At 41.3% G+C, this 16,094-nt stretch overlaps 1 protein-coding gene across 1 annotated transcript in view; it reads left to right on the top strand.

Annotated features, from left to right (window-relative positions):
• The window catches only part of SLC2A12 (solute carrier family 2 member 12), a 31,664-nt gene that overhangs the window by 11,314 nt on the left and 4,256 nt on the right, over positions 1–16,094 (top strand). Inside the window, exon 3 of the mRNA XM_062639598.1 lies at positions 15,008–15,130. Within this exon, the coding sequence (XP_062495582.1) occupies positions 15,008–15,130 (123 nt within the window). The remainder of the gene's footprint in view (positions 1–15,007; positions 15,131–16,094) is intronic.

Raw genomic sequence — 16,094 nt, 5'->3', positions numbered from 1 at the left:
GGCTGAGACAAGGCACGGCTGGGAATGTGTCTGCTTGTAACCTACAGATTAAATCAGCCTCTTTTGGACAAAGAGCAAAGAGAATCTTGATCTTTTCTCTCCACCCCATAAGGCTATTCCTGGAAAAAAAAAAACAACAAATCACTCAGTTTATTTTGAGCCTGTGCTAAATCCTGTTCTGTGGGGATAAAGGACAGTCCATTTATTGCTGTTAGGAAAATGGTACATTCCTGATACACATGGTACACTCTCCATGCAACTTCAGATCATGCAACCTGAGTTCTATCATCTTCTTTTTTTTAACTACTTGATGGCTTTCCCCAGCCCCCCTTCCTTCTGGGGGACTCTGGCTAAAGAACTACTTACAGTCTAGATTTGCAAAGCAGATATTTATGAATGTTGTATTTTTCCATGATTTCTCTTTTGTCTCCAAATTACATAAAGTAGATGGATTTTTTTTTTTAATGAACTAAACATATGCTAAATATATTTATTGCCATTTATCAAAGCATCCAGGCAGCATTCAACTGAGTGCTCATCACTCCTCATTTTGAGTGATGAGTACTCAAAAAATAGACAGAGATAAAAGCCATTTTTGCATTATAAAAGAATTCACAGACTAGCAAGCATCTACTTAGTTATGTTTTTGATTCTGGGGTGCTCTGCATTTATATCATCTGCCCTTAGGCAAGATAAAATGAGTATTTCTGCTGCTCTGTTTCAGACTAATTATGTTTGATAAACTGTGATTCAACTGTTTGTTCACACTCAATTTCACACAATTATGAGGACGTTTTGTAGGTGCAACAGATCAGTGTTACATCACGTTGCAGAACAGCACATGCTGTCTCTCCAGAGACGTTTGTAGAGGTATTTCAAAGCAGTTATTAACTAAGGAGACTCACTTGACACCTGTCTTGCCTTGAGTTACCTTTGTTTGTATATCCAAATGAGGATCAACCAGTCTCACCAGGAAAATATGCCTGCAAGCCAAAGAAAAACCACTCTCTGGCTGCCATGTGAAGAGTGAAGAGTGTGAGAGGGGCTCTAAAAGTTCAGTGTGACCCTGGAAATTAATTTAGCACAAAGGACACTCAGAGCAAGTCTAGTCAGGGCCACGGCCATGCATGACCAGTTACTAAATGGCACAGGGTTAACTGAAATAGTTGCAGAGCATCTCATTTGCCAGATGCTCTTTGCAAACCACTTGACAGGCAAAAAATAGTTGTCTATTCTTATAATGAGGGTTCACCTCCTTCATTTATCGCTGTTGTGTGATACAATGTATTGAGATGAAGGAACCAGGAAAGACAAACTCCTTATCAGGCTTATTTTTCAAAACGAGGCTGTAAATGTGGAACTTTTGGAGATGGATAAAGCATGTGCAAGAGAGTTCTCATGGTTAACACCTGTAGGGCAGCTGTAGCCTTTCTGAAACAGAGTGGGTCCAGCCCAGAGCCCTGCTGCTTTCCCCACAGACCTGACAAACAAAATTCAGGTGTTTTTGTCAGGTGGCACCTGTTACCAAAGGTCTCCTTCTCTGCCTTGATCATCTCCTTTGATGCCATTTGGGATCTAGGACTAAATAGGGACAACTTCTTTCCATGTGTTTCTGTATATCCCCTGAGTGACAAGGCCTCACCGGCGATCTCACCAGTAAGTAGCCAGAAGAGAGACAGTAGCGCCACACACATTAGTAAAGGGATACATTGTGGTCTGGAGGCAATCCTCTTCACTGAATAAAAATCAAAGGGGCTCCAACAGTCCTTGGCTGAGAAGTAGGAAATGCAAACTCAGTCTGGACAAAACAGAGCATCTGTTGCATCTGTTTTCCCTGTCTGAATTGGTTGCAGTAAATAAAAAGCAAGTGAGCAAAACAGGAGTTGGGCAATACCTCTTCACGCATATTGCAGGAGTGCAGTTCAAGGGGATCCATGAACATCATGGGGATATTTTGCTGTGGACTGGAGAACACATTGAGAGGGGGATGGCAAATGTGTGCATTTGGACTGCATGTATGGCATTGGTGCCTTGCACAAAAGATCTCTTCCTCCTCTGTCAGTCCTCTGGAGATGTTTCTGTACAACTGCAAAAGCATTTAGGCAGTTGGTCAATAAACTTTGGGATAATCTGTTGGTGCAAATCACATCAGCTCTGCTGACATTGTGACAGTTCATGGGAAGGGGATGGCTTCTCTTCTGAATTGCCTGTTGCTAAAGACTTTCCATTCAGCTTTAACCCAGATGCTTGGGTCCCAGGTTTGATGCTAGTGCTTGAAAGGGTGGCAGGCCACCAAGCTGCCCTTGGGTTTTTAGTTTCACGCTGATGAAATTCCTCTCACATGAGGGACCTGAGATTGCGGCTTCATGTACCCCAGCATAGAGTCCCCTGAGAAGGGGCAGTGACTATGATCCCCAGCAAGCCCTGCTGTGATGCACCATATCACTGCTGTGGAAACGCTCTGTGGGCCTCAGTGGCCCTGTAAGGAACAAAACTTGTGCGCGGAAGTCAATGAAGGCAAGCCCCTAGTGGGGGAAAATCTTAGGAGCAATTTTTTCTGATGAAAGACTAGTTTGGGATGAGAATATCCATTTCTAATTTAAATGTGGGCAGATTTGCCATATTGAGTATATCAGCTTGAATTGATGCTTTACTACTGAGCTAATTTATTCATAAAATGGAACAGATGTTTCAACATATTTGGAAATTTAGCTGATGTAGGAGCCAGATTCGTCAGATAATTGACAAAGGGAAATATTCTCCCCACCTAAGGGGGGCTTTCAGACCCATGTTCTCTGACCTCTGCTTTGGAGCAGCCCTCTTTTCCTCACTAGCTATTGAGGAAGTTTAGGGAGACCAGGAACTTAAGCTAGACTGTGTGATACCATTTCACATATAACATGCATTAACTTTTTATCAGCCCTGAAGTAGTCACACAGTTGGTCTAGGTGAACACTGTATGTCCCTTCCACCTGAACTATTCCTACTCCCATTCTTGTTCTATTCTGTTCTGTTCTGCTCTGTTCTGCTGTGTTCTGTTCTGCTCCATTCTGCCCTGCTCTACTCTGTTCTGCCCTGCTCTATTCTGTTCTACTCTGGTCTGTTCTTTTCTATTCTGTTTCCACACCCCGCCTTTGTTTTCTTTACATCTGATTTGAGCTGTTGAAGCATTAAATGCAGTTTTAAAACCATGCTGGGGACAGTGGGGAAGATGGAAGAAGGATCGGGCAAGAAGGATCAAGGAAGATAGATAGAAAAAAGTTCAAGGGTTCACCAGAAAAGTGAAATCCATGGAGGTGAGGAAGGAAATAAGTCCCTCTTTCAATCTGTCATTGTTCTTCTTATGCCATTTTATGGGGTCTGTGGCAGTGTTTCTTTGTGTATTTTGTTGGGTTAAGCAAGCAAAAGCCCAGAGCTGGAACGTTGCCCTAAAGCCCAGAGAATTTCACTAGAAATAGATTTAGTTCCCTTAATTTTGCTGCTGTGATTCTTAGATAAACTGTCTACCTGAGTTAAAGCATGAATCATTAGCACAGTTAAATGCAGAACCTTTTATGTTTCTTTCACTTCAGTCACTAAAGGCAGAAGACAGTGAACAGCCCAGGGACTCGATCACAGTGGTCATATCTCTTGCCAGAGACATATGACCCAGGCTGCATAGGACTGCTTTTTCTCTGTCCCAAAATGCTCTTGCTCTTGGCCACCAAATGTTCTGCTAGAAACTGGAAAATCCAGTGGGAAAGAGAACTGTCAGTGTGAAAATTCTGACACCATCCCCCCATGTAGTTGTTTGTTCCTGTGTTTTGAAACATCATAAGCTGTATGGCCTTGCACTAGCATGGAAAAGACAGGTAAAAGATAGGGATGTCTAGAATTCATATCAGTATCTTTGATGTTGGAGCAGCATTGCAGGCTTTTACAGAACATGATAATTGTATTAATTTATAGTGTGCATGAATTTGCTGTTAACAGGCATTCATGCTCAACATTGCCTTGCATGACACTTGTTTATAATGTTTTATTTTTGAGCTTCTACATTTTTTAGAGCAGCTGCAGCCTGGCCTTAAATTTCACAGGAATGAGCAGCATCAATTTTATGTCGTTTTGTGGTTTACACTGGGAGAAGGAGATAGTGGCGGGGATTAAATCAAGTGCTCAAAAAAAAGCAAGTGCTTAAATCTTTTGTTGGATCTGAACCAGAATAATAAACATTGGAAATGTTCATATTTCACTAAAGGTCAGTACAGAAAGTCCTATTTTAGTTAATTAAAAAATTATCTTGAATTCTTTATTTTATTACAAGATTCCTAGCACTGTTCTTTTGTACTGAATCATCTTTTTATGCATGCATCTATGTGGTTTGAATATGACACTCCTAGTATTTATCTAGTTCATTATTCCTCTGCTCTTCAAATGGTGCCTCATGTGGCCTTTATTTTGCACTGTGCCTGTACTACCAACCTGCAGTAGGAATACAAGGCATGCCAAAATGAAAAATAAAGCAAGGACTCTGAATTGCCTAGTGCTCCCTATTTCCTTGCCCCAAACAAGGTTTATCTGAAGACCCTTGTTAACATATCAGCCAACCCAGGAATTGGTTTGCCTTTTCACTTGCTGATTAGTAGTAGTGAAGTACAAGGTAATTTAAGACATTTTTGGATAGTTGGATGCTGAATTACAGGATTTTGAATTGCAGAAAATATTCTCTAAAATACCAGCCAAATAGTTTAATCTTATCCACCTTTATAGAACATCCAAGTTTGTAAGGCTTCTTCAAGTGTGAAAAAGATCATAATAAGGAAAAAAAGGCTTTTACGGTAATGAGGTATGACCATGTCAGTGGGAGCTTCTCTTTAATTATTTTAGGACTTCATTATGCAAAAAGCAGAATAGCATTGCTCAAGCCTGAGACTGAACTTAAATTACATACAGAGGTGCACACCTGAAATGTGGGGCGTCGTTTTCAGTGACATCTGTGCTCCTGTTTGTAACTTTAATTTTCAGTATGTGAATGAGGACAAGTCTTGTATCAGGCCAAGGGTTTTGCCTTCTGAAAGATGGAGCCTTTGGTACTGTGAAAAGAGGAAGTGACAATATCATGCCCAAGCCAATATTCCTGTGCCTCCACTATGATGGTGTTTCAATTTGCTGTTGCTGAGCATACAATTTGTCCCTCCAAGTACCACCTGAAAAAGGTAGGGGACTACCTGTACTTTGGCATACTATGCTCCACTTAAAGAGCGATTTGTGTCAATATTCCGATCTTGGTGCTCTGGATTATATAAATATGTCTCTACTAATAATTGTATGTTTATAAACTTATTGACACAAAGACACTGCTTAAGAGCAATGGCTCCTGTGTTTGAAATTAGGCATAGTTTTTAAGTTTCACCTGGGTTAGTTAGCACCTGCTGTCCAAAATGAAGCATTTTTCCTCCAGACCCACACTAGAGAACTAATATTACTGTGACTGTAACTAGCAATTGGGCCTAACAATCCTGTTTTCTTCCACAGGGACATTATCTTTTTTAAATGGATGCACTGTCAAGTGAATCTAGCATACCGTCCTGTACTAACTTCCATACAATAATAAAGGCTGCCTATCATTAGCCAGATTTGCCCTTCTTCCTTTGTAGGTTGTGTTGCATTTAAGCATTCAGTAAATAATAGCAGTCTTTGATAGCCATATCAAAGCAAATGAAAAATTTTACATTTGTTTCCTTGACCATGTTCTGGGAATGAAGATGCTTGTGACACTGAAATCTGTGAAAAAATATGTCAAGCTTCATAAAATATAGTTTCCTTTGGGAGAGAGGACTGGGAGTTTTTAGAGGCAAGTTGATCTTAGGCCAGCTTTGTGCAGAAACTTGAACTGTGAATAGGACTTCAAAAGCATAAACAGTATTTTTTTTTCACTCGTAAAGATCATCAAAATAAAATATGTATTGTAAACTATGAAAAAATAATTATGCCAGAGAGATTAAAATGTACAATCAGGTAAATTACTGGCACTGCTGAGGACTATGTAGACTAGCAGCCAAAGTGCAGAGAGCATGGCCCAATGTTATGTCAGCACATGAAATCAGGAGGTGGTTTCTCCTCATGGCATCTGAGTTTCTATGTCACACTGAGCTCGAGGAGGAAAGCCAGAAAGCTTTTCTCAGAGGTAATGGGAACACAGGGGGGTCCCAGCTTCTGTTGCCTTTGGAAATCAACCCTAAGTACAGAAACTCTTATGAAAGGAGCACTAAAAGATACTTTGGTGGGCAGACCTAGAGCCTTCTCATCTTCCTTCTGGCTGCCTTCCTCCAGCAGCAACCAAAGGAAAGCAGGACCAGCAGTGACAAGTGAGGGACTTAAAAAATGGGTCACTGCAGGCCTCTCACTAAATAAATCACTGCTGTAATAGTTTATCCTTTCCACTTGGAGTTTGTAAAACATATACACAAGTCCCCATCCCTGGGAGTGCTCAAGGTCAGGTTGGATGGGGCTTTGAGCAACCTGGTCTAGAGAGGGGCTGGAATTAGATGATTTTTAAGGTCTGTTCCAACCCAAACTGTTCTCTTATTCTATGAAATCTCTATTTTGCATGAACAAAGGCTTAAATTGCCCCCAATTACTGTGTGCCAACTGCTCTTTTCTGGTGTGTCCCTTTACAAGGACCAACATTAGCCTTGGATACTGGAAAAACAGGTTCATTTACAGCACCCATCTGGATGATTTCTCCTTTCCATACATTTTATAAGTGAAATACGCGATAATCTGAAGTAATTCAGACACAACTTCCCAGACTGGCTTCTGCAGTCATTCCTCTGCAAATGCCTCAAAGGATTATCCTGGATTCAATATTCTGAACAAACAAACACCTACAAACAGGAAAACACATTTCAGGTTTTAATTAAAATGTGGTTTGTTTTTTTTTTGTTTTTTTTTTTGTTTTTTTTGATGGCAGTATGTGGTTTATTATAATAAGCACATTCTTCCTCAAAAGCTTTATTTTTTTTTTTCCCCCTCTCTCTTTTTCTCTTTCTGATTGCTCTGCACGTTGTTCTGTCCTCATGGGACAGTTTGAGTGTCTACATAACAAAGGATGAGAGAAAGAGAGAAAATGGCAGTGAAATTCAGTTAAAAACAGAATTGTCATCTCATACATCAATTCAAATCAACTTCTGTTAGGAGACCTGACAAAAGACTATTGCACATCTCCATACAGTAAAGCTATAATGTATCCTACTGATATATTTGCTACTGAGTAGTTTTATTGGCAGATAGGCCATTAAACACATTAACAAAGACAATTATGCCATTCCTTGATCCTTATACATGTACCGTTTCCTGCCCAGTATCCTTTAGATAGGAATCACTGTCTCTAAGAAAGTTCTATTTGTTTGTGACTGTTCTTTCAAGCTGAAAATGGATGGTAACTGAAAATCACTGAAAATAGATTAAAAAATATATTGAATAGCTTGCATGAATTAGGAAAACCCATACCAGGCATTACAGGGTTTTTTTCAAGTTCATGGAGATGAAAATTCCAACAGTAAAAACCCCCAAAAATGTTAAAATGCAGGCTCACAGTAGTGAGAAGGTTATGGGAGGAATGATGGCTGGGGAAATCAGAGGGGAAGTACATCTCACTGCCCTCCTTGCCAAGTGGCCCAGAAAACAAGGGAAGGAGGTAACACATTGTTCTCACAGTCTCTTTCTCTGAAGCTCTTCTGCTGCTCTAATGTAAACTGGAGGAAGTGAGAGTGAGGGGTGGTTCCCTTGATCCTGTGCAAGGTTCCTTAAAAAAGCAAATGTTCAGCCGTCTATTAGATAGTGATGCAAATAGTACAAGCACTGTATAGAGTACATATTTTTATGTACTCTCACCGTCAGAGACTCGAGGATTAAATCCCACTTGTCGTAAAGTATGTTACTTTAAGGAGTCAGCCTAAAAGATTAGCCATTAGAAAGAGAAATGTAGTGTGCCAGAAGAAAACTAAAACAGTTTCAGATTTGCCACACCAGCTCCTTTTGGATCATCAGTGATATCATCTTGCAACCAATAGTCACAAAGCTGCTCAGAGAGAAGCACCTTGGAAGCCACAGAATGTGGTACCTATTACCTTCTCCCACAGAGATGCAGCCAAAGGTGTGAGATTAGCTGAGGCTTCTGCTGACTCCCTTATCTCTCAGCAATAGAACAAATCCATTCCTTTAAATGTGCACACACAGAGCTTGTCTTGGCCCTTTGCAGGTTGGCACTCTGCTGGCAGCTTATATGCACTCCAGAGCAATATAGCCACTCATTCGTTTTGTATGTGCCACTTCAGTCTCACATTATGGGGCAGAGCCAGCCAGACAAATGTCTCTCATTGAGCAGTCACTGATTTTTAATGCTGGTCATGATAGTCTGTTTTGGCCTCTTGCACAAAAGTAAGGCCAGAGTTTCAATTCACTTTTTGTGTGCCATATCTCTTTTACCTGCTTTGGAAAAGCACAGGCTCCCTCTCACCATCTCTTCTTTCCAGTCTAAGCATCCCTTGCATTTGCCAGCCCCCCAGATTTCCTTTCCAAAGACAAAAGCCTCTGCAGGGATTGCATTGTGTGAATGCTGGGAGCAGTGCTGGGACAGTGCTGGTACATTACAGCAGCAGGTACCCCCTGCCCCAAATCCCAGCTGTGCTCCCATTCTGTATGCCATCATGGGTACACACCTCATCACCATGCACATCATGAAGGCTTGTGCCATCCCCCTTTGAAATCAAGGAGAACCAGGGCTGAAGCTGTGAGAAGTGGTGGGCCATCTGGCTATTTGTGTCAATACCCAGCACAGGCAAAAAACAGTCAAATAAAAAAGCTGTGGGGTTTCATAAGCTTGGAAAAAACCCTGGTCTTGGTGAAGGCAGTCATTAGACATGTTGTTTGACTTCCTTCCCCTAATGGAAGCTAATCAGTGGCTTGCTTGCATCCTTCCCCAGTGCTGATCATTTGTTGCACATTCCTAGAAGGTCTGCCTGCATTACTGGTGGGATAATCCCTTCCTTATCTTCCCTTGGACCTCGTGTTCCTAACAACCCAATCCCCCCTTTCAAAGTCTCACATACTTTTGCCCACTTCCCTCCTAAGCTGTAAGTCCACTTAATCTTTTTCCAGAGTTTATAACTCAGAAACTTGAATTCTTTGAAGTATTGCAATGGCTGCTTTATAAATCTCACCATAAAGAACTTGATCTCACACAATACAAAGGAAAGGATCTCACACAATATGAAAGGAAAAAATGCTAAGCAGCAAATGAATACTAAGGAAATCTAAAATTTCATTAACAAGAGCTGCTGAGCAGCTTCCAGTTTGCTTCTGCCTCCTGACAAGAATAAGGTCAAAACAAAGACATTCTTCATTCATGTACCTCACTTGACTGCTGAGTACCCTCGAGCTCACAGTATTGCTCAGATATTATCAGATATTATCAGATATTTCAGTTTTTCTGATGTAAGTCGATTATTTTCTAAAGTCATGTTTTATTTACTGTGCAGCTGTAAAGTAAGGAAGTAAGAAAAGCATCATGAGAAGGGTTGAGACATCTCTTTGCTTATGGCCCAAATACAAAGCTCATTAAGTTTGACATGTTGACTCAAACAAAAGGGACACTCAATCAATCTCTTACCCTGCCTCCAACAATAGCCAGCAGCAGATGCTGCAGGAAAATACATCAGAAAAGGCTCATGCAGCATGCACAACGTGTCCTTCTGCTTATGTGTAATTTAGGGAACTTCAAGAAAAATGTTGGGGATTTATTTTTGCTATTGTGAGCAATAATTCCTGATGGATCTTTTTCCACACATATGGAGAAATGGTGCTTTAACACCCAGCATTTAATCATTTTATCTCACTAATATTTTTCACATCTGAAGCACCCTGTCAAAATGAGTTCCACAGTTGAAATACACTTTGTCTGAAAAAGCATGTCCTGCCTAAAGCCTCCTAACTGCTGTCCCTGGTAACTTCATTTGGATTCTCTTGGTTTCTGTCTTTAAAAATGCAACAAAAACCTCTCTTCATCTCCACTGCAACTCTGCTACCCTCTGCTGTATGTTATCTAAGATGAAGGGTACTTGTCTAATTGCTCTTTTCAGAGCCCCTTACGTCATCTACCTCATCTGAGTTGACCAGATCTGCATGCAATGTGACAAATACAGAGGCATAGTGTTCTCAGTACCACATTCAGTGTCCACTTCCTAATAACTGCCAAGCCTCTGTCTGCACCCATTACCTCTGCCTCACAGGAGTTGATGCTGTGTCTGGACTGCCCATGGAGGCTCTAGCACTTCTGCCCTGAGCAATGCTGGCATGCTGGTGTGGGTACTGCTGGCTGGCTTTCTCCTGGCTTCAGATGAATAGATAATGGCTTTTATGGGTCTTTTTTTTTTTTTTTTCAAAATTAGTCAATATTTTCAGATCCTTTTGCAATTCTTTATGCTCTTTCTTTATTTTTATTAGCCTTAATAATTTTGTACTATCAGTACTTCTTCATGTGCATTCAAACCTCACTTGAAAGACCTGGAAATATACTGAGCAGATCCAGTAATCTTCCACTGTGAAGACTGGCCTTGTGCTTCATTTCTTGTTATAAACAGCTACTGATCAATATGAATACCTTCTCTTTTGTCCTTGGCACTTTACCAAAACTCTTTGAAACTGAAAAGAACAGTGGCTCATTCGTTTGAATCCCCATGTTCCTTAACTCTTTCAAAGAGACATCATTTTCCTCAGCAAAAAAAACTAGAGAACTCTTCCTCAAGACACTGTACATATCCTCCTTTCCTTCTTCCAGCTGAGATCACTCAGCTTTATCCCAGCTCCAGCCTGCAGCTTGGTGCAGAATTCTGCCGGAGTGACCACTTCCTGTATTCCCAAGGAATATTTTCTTCAGTGCTGGCAAGTGTCACATCCTCCATCCCTGGCTTCTTGTCCTTGTAGCCAGCAAACTCAAAATGCCCGAGGATGATATTGCAAGTAACTTTTCAGCAATTCTACTGTGTTTTCTTTGTCTGGATGCAGTGTACAACTTTATGAAGACACATTTCTAACAGTTTTCTTCATTCAGTTTCTTATCTCTGCTGAGCTATTTTATTTTATTTGGTTGTATATGTATTTTAAGCCTCTAATAAGTTAATTCAAACATTCTTCATAACATCCTGATGTATTTACCGTGATGGTCCTTTTAATATCTTTATAGAAAGCAGGCTTATTCTAATATTCTTCTTTTGAAACAAAATGTGGTAGGCTCTTGGCTCTTCCACTGCTACAAGGATATTGAATTTGAAATATTATAACCAATATAACAGAGCATCTTTGTGACAGTTAACATCTTGAACTACTTGAACCCATGCTCAGCACTGAAGCAAGATTTGCCTTTTTTTCTCTTATTAAGTATCAGGCAAATTCCTGGAAGAAACCATCATCTATGCTACCTAAAATGTAGTCCCAGCACTGTGTTCCATTATGCAATTTATTTAGCCCTAATGGAAGCAGCTGAAATCTTCCGTTATTATTCTGTTTTCTGCCACTACAGCCCTTGTGACTTTGTTTAGAAGTGAATGTCACCATTCGGTCAAGAGGTTGTTTGTATACCTGAATCCTCTGCCCTTCCCACTTGAGCAAGGAATGTCTGGTCATCGAGTTTCTGTGGCACTTAATGAAACAGTTCAAATCCAGTGCAATATTTTCTTCTGCATTTGCAGTAGGCAGTCTATAACTTATACCATAATAAAAGACCATTCAGCTGCACAATTTTTCTTAATTGCTGTCAACATACAAGGCACTACAGGTCAGCAAGGGTGAGTTATTACCTGCAGCCACTGCATGAACAAATCCTGCAGCTGTTGAATCTAGCAGAGGCTGATGCTGAGCTCTTAGCCTCATCCCGTATCCACATCTCACCAGGAGAGCACCAGCTCTTTTCACATCTATCCACTAATGCTAGCTAAGGGTGACAAGAACAGACAATGAAAACTACTGTGTGTGCAATGTGGTTGCTATCACAGCAATCACATTAAATTACACATCAGATGGAGATGTGTGTGAGAAGTAGGAGGATTTGGACTGTCTTTTAAAGATAAGATGATTTCCACTGTAACATACCACTGCTTAGACTGGTGAAGGCAGAGCACATAGTTGACTCTGCAGGGACTTTGGGAGCGTACAGGTTAAATTTCTGCAGTGCTGCATGCACACAGTGCACAAGGTAGCAGCAATCATGAATGGGAGCCCAAACCTAGTTACTGGCTCCCCAAGAGAAGGCCACAACCCCTCTGTACCTACAGCAGCTGCTGTTTTTTGGCAAAAGTACAAATAGCAGAAACAATCCCAGAGAGGTGCTAAAAGCAAAGAATCGATCATTATTGCTGCTTCAAGCTTAGGGAAAGGGATAAACAGACTGTAATAAGTGCCAGAATTTTACAACTGCTCTTTCCCTGCAGGGAATAAGCCTGTCCACTCCTTGCCAGCTAAGCAGAGGTCAGGGCTGTGCCAGAGGAAGTAGCTACCATTAGCAGAATGAAGAATAGATCAGATGTGTCAGTGGGATCTGTCTGAACTAAATAACTGGTTGAAGTAAGAGCAGCTAACCACTATTGCAGCTGATGCAGCTCCTCAAGCATTTTGGTTTCTTAAGAGAAAAACAATATGTTTCAAACCCCCAGACAAGGCACTGCAGTAGTTAGTCTGAAAGAGCCAGTCTGTCCTTGGAAAAATGCATGTTACTGGAGCTGCCACAGCACCACACATTTCAGCTGTGGCATGAGCTGTACCCCAGTGCCCTAGATGCTGATGAAGCCCATCTAGGTCAGGGCTCACCCAGCCTGGTGGGGCTGCCATGCCAGTTCATGGGACTTGGTCCTCCTCACTCGTTACCTGTCTGAGCAGCCACTGTGAGTTGCTTGAATGCAAGAAGATTCTAGAAGTAAATGCAGACTAAAGTTCCCACAGAAAAAGTTTGCTCCTGGAGGGTGGTTTATGCTGTGCAGAAAGTGGGATTGAATTATTTCAAACTTTATTGAAATCCTGCCTAACGTTACTGTGAATATCCCGTTTGCCAGTCTCAGTGTATAGCAATTTTTCCAGCCGAGCTTGGCTGCTGGCTGCCAGGCCATCCCACGGAGACAAACTCCACAGGCTGTGCACACACTGCTCAGAAGGGCTCTTTTGCATCTTGCTTGCTTGCTGCTTTACATTTCGGCTAGCACTCCCTGTCATGACATGCTGTGACTAATGATACTGGTTTCAACAGTCCTGATGCTGAGAAGGGGCAAAATACAATCCTGAGATCCCCATGCCTTGCCAGGTCTAACTGTGCTCAGGCACAGGGCTAGCCGGCCTGCAGGAAAAACAATGGGCTAGAGAAGCGAGTTCTGTTCTTTGCTCCCCCATCATGTGTAGACACTGCACAAAACATACCCAGAGCATTACTTCAGAGCAGTGTTTGTCTTGTCAGCAGCAGAATTAAACTTTACTGTGATCCAATTCAGTAAAAAAAAAGAAAAACTGCTCTCTATGGCTGCTGTTGGACATGGCAGCTGTGGTATGACTGTATGCCACTTGACTATGCATAACAGCGTTAGGCTATTACACAGTGTGATACCCTGGAATAAAATAACCACTCTGCCAGGTCATGCCCACTGCAGGAGTGAAGTACTTTGTATTTTTCTTTTTTAAAAAAAGTAAAGTCTGGGCCAGCTCCAGAAAAGGTTATTGAATTAAAATCTGTGGTGCAAAGAAACCTAGAGATTGCCCCAACCTGTTCTGATGACTCAAGGCTCAGGGCCCTTTTATTTCCCTTTTCATTTGGCACTTTCTAGTCTTTTTACACAGCACATTTTTGTTTTCTGCCTTTACCAGTACTGCCACACAGGAATGCTACAAGAATCCAGAGGGATAGGACAGTGTGACGCAGACAGGGAACCTATTTTTAAAATATATCTTTAAGACTGCCCAATGCAAATGTCTTGAAGAAAATCCCATCTGTCATTTTACAGAAACAGTATAACAGAGGAGCAATTTATGATGTCCAAAGGTCTGAAGACACAACTCATCTACAAGTACCTCTCTGCTCTTTTGCTGGTCATCTTCTAACACACAGTCTCTTCAAGAAGCTTCCTCTTGCGAATGCATCTTGCTTATGAACAAAAAGATGATGGAGGTTTCTTCCTAGTTTTGTTTTATTTTGTTTTATTTGCTTTTCTAATAACCAGGAATAGTACAGAAATGTGCTGTCATTTTTTTTCTTTTGCTATCTAGGTGGTTACACAGACAGCTCTTCATGTCTGTATTTGTTTTTGTGGGCTAGCAACACCAGCATTTAGATCACCTGTGCTATGGTGTGGTGTGATATGAAGGAGCCAAAAATCAGACCCTCTCTCTTAATTTATATCACAGGAATGTCATTTATATGGAGCAGAGAGCTGGAATGGCAAACCTGCTCCAGTGTGGCCGGTTGATTTATAAGGTGGCATAAACACACAGTGCCATTCTGAAGCTGAGGATTACTTCGGTTTGCTGCCCCATTTCCATTAGCATTATGTCACTTGAGAATTATTTAGTGACAGCTCCTTTTCCCACACAGCTGTGCAGTCAGAGCTCACTTCCCTGGTTCTGTGTGTGCTGGTGCTGCCCCAGTGCCACCTGCTGCTCGCCCTGGAAAATCGCCTCACCTGAATCATAGAACCATAGAATGGTTTCGGTTGGAAGAGACCTTAAAGCTCATCCAGTTCCAACACCCCCTGCCATGGGCAGGGACACCTTCCACTAGACCAGGTTGCTCAAAGCTTCATCCAGCCTGGACTTGAACACTGCCAGGGATGGGGCAGCCACAACTTCTCTAGGCAACCTGTTCCAGTGCCTCGCCACCCCCATAGAGAATGGGTTGCCTAACTGTACAGCAAGGAAAGCCACCCCTTTGAAGACAACACTTTTTGTTAGTTTGTTTGTTTGTTTGTTTGATGTTTTGCTCCTTCTGTTTCAGTGGCCTGGCTGGTCCTGAGTGAAATTTTCCCTGGTGGCATCAGAGGACGGGCCATGGCTTTGACATCTAGCATGAACTGGGGTATAAATCTCCTCATCTCCTTGACATTTTTGACTGTAACTGGTAAGATTTCCCTGTGTCCTTCCAAGTTGATATTCTCCTAGTGGGCAAAATGAATGTTTCCTATATGAACATCATTGCTAAAATAGCAGTTGTGGTGCCTCAGGAAGCAGATTCAGATTCCATTTAGTTTGTTAGTGTAATGTCACTGTTTCTAGCACACCCTTCGGAGCCTCATGGTGCTAGCCATCAGAGCACCTTGCATATCTACTCCACAGGCTGTAAACCCCAGCTCTTAAAAACACCCTTGCCTTAGCAGTAGGTTGAAAATGTATGATTTAGTCATACATCTTCTGAAGTCAATGGAAGTTCTGATCGAGATCAGATCACAGCTTTTCTGATCAAATATGTTTAAAGACAATCCTGTTGAAATCATTCCTTTTTACACTAATGGCCTGGCTTTGAGAAAATTTCCTTTTGAAAAAGGTGTCTTTGTAAGGGAAAATTATTTCATGTTTTAATGCAAGAAAACAGACTACCATATAGCAACTTATAAAGTGATGATAAACAAGGGGAAGGGTTAAAATGTTGATGTTGAAATGAATTGATTCAAAATATTTTTTTCTGATTTTATTTCATAAGAAGTTTTGTAAATTTTAGGTTTCAGTCTTATTTTGAAGAAAATACATGCTGAAAATCAACATTTATAAGGGAACAGAAATTCCAGGTTTCCTTTAACTCTACATTACTCGCAGGCAATCAACACACAAGAAGTCGAGGTGGTTTTCATCCTGTTACATGCATTTTGAGATGGATTTGAAAATAAGCATGATCTGTGACTAAAATGTTTAAAAAAAACCTGAGTACTATCTTGGCTGACACTGTGAAAAATATGCCAGGTCAAAATCATTATGCCCATACTAGCACTAGTCAGATCAAGGGTCATCTCCAGAAGCAAATAATGCAGTTGCCCCTCCTCCCCTCACTGCATTTTGGTTTGCAGCACAGAACTGCACTGCTGAACTAC

The sequence above is a fragment of the Pezoporus occidentalis genome, unplaced genomic scaffold (assembly GCF_034315485.1).
Source record: "Pezoporus occidentalis ecotype Australia unplaced genomic scaffold, CSIRO_AGI_Poc_V1 ctg61, whole genome shotgun sequence".
Classification (NCBI taxonomy): domain Eukaryota; kingdom Metazoa; phylum Chordata; class Aves; order Psittaciformes; family Psittacidae; genus Pezoporus; species Pezoporus occidentalis.
This window is presented reverse-complemented; position numbering and strand designations above follow the sequence as displayed.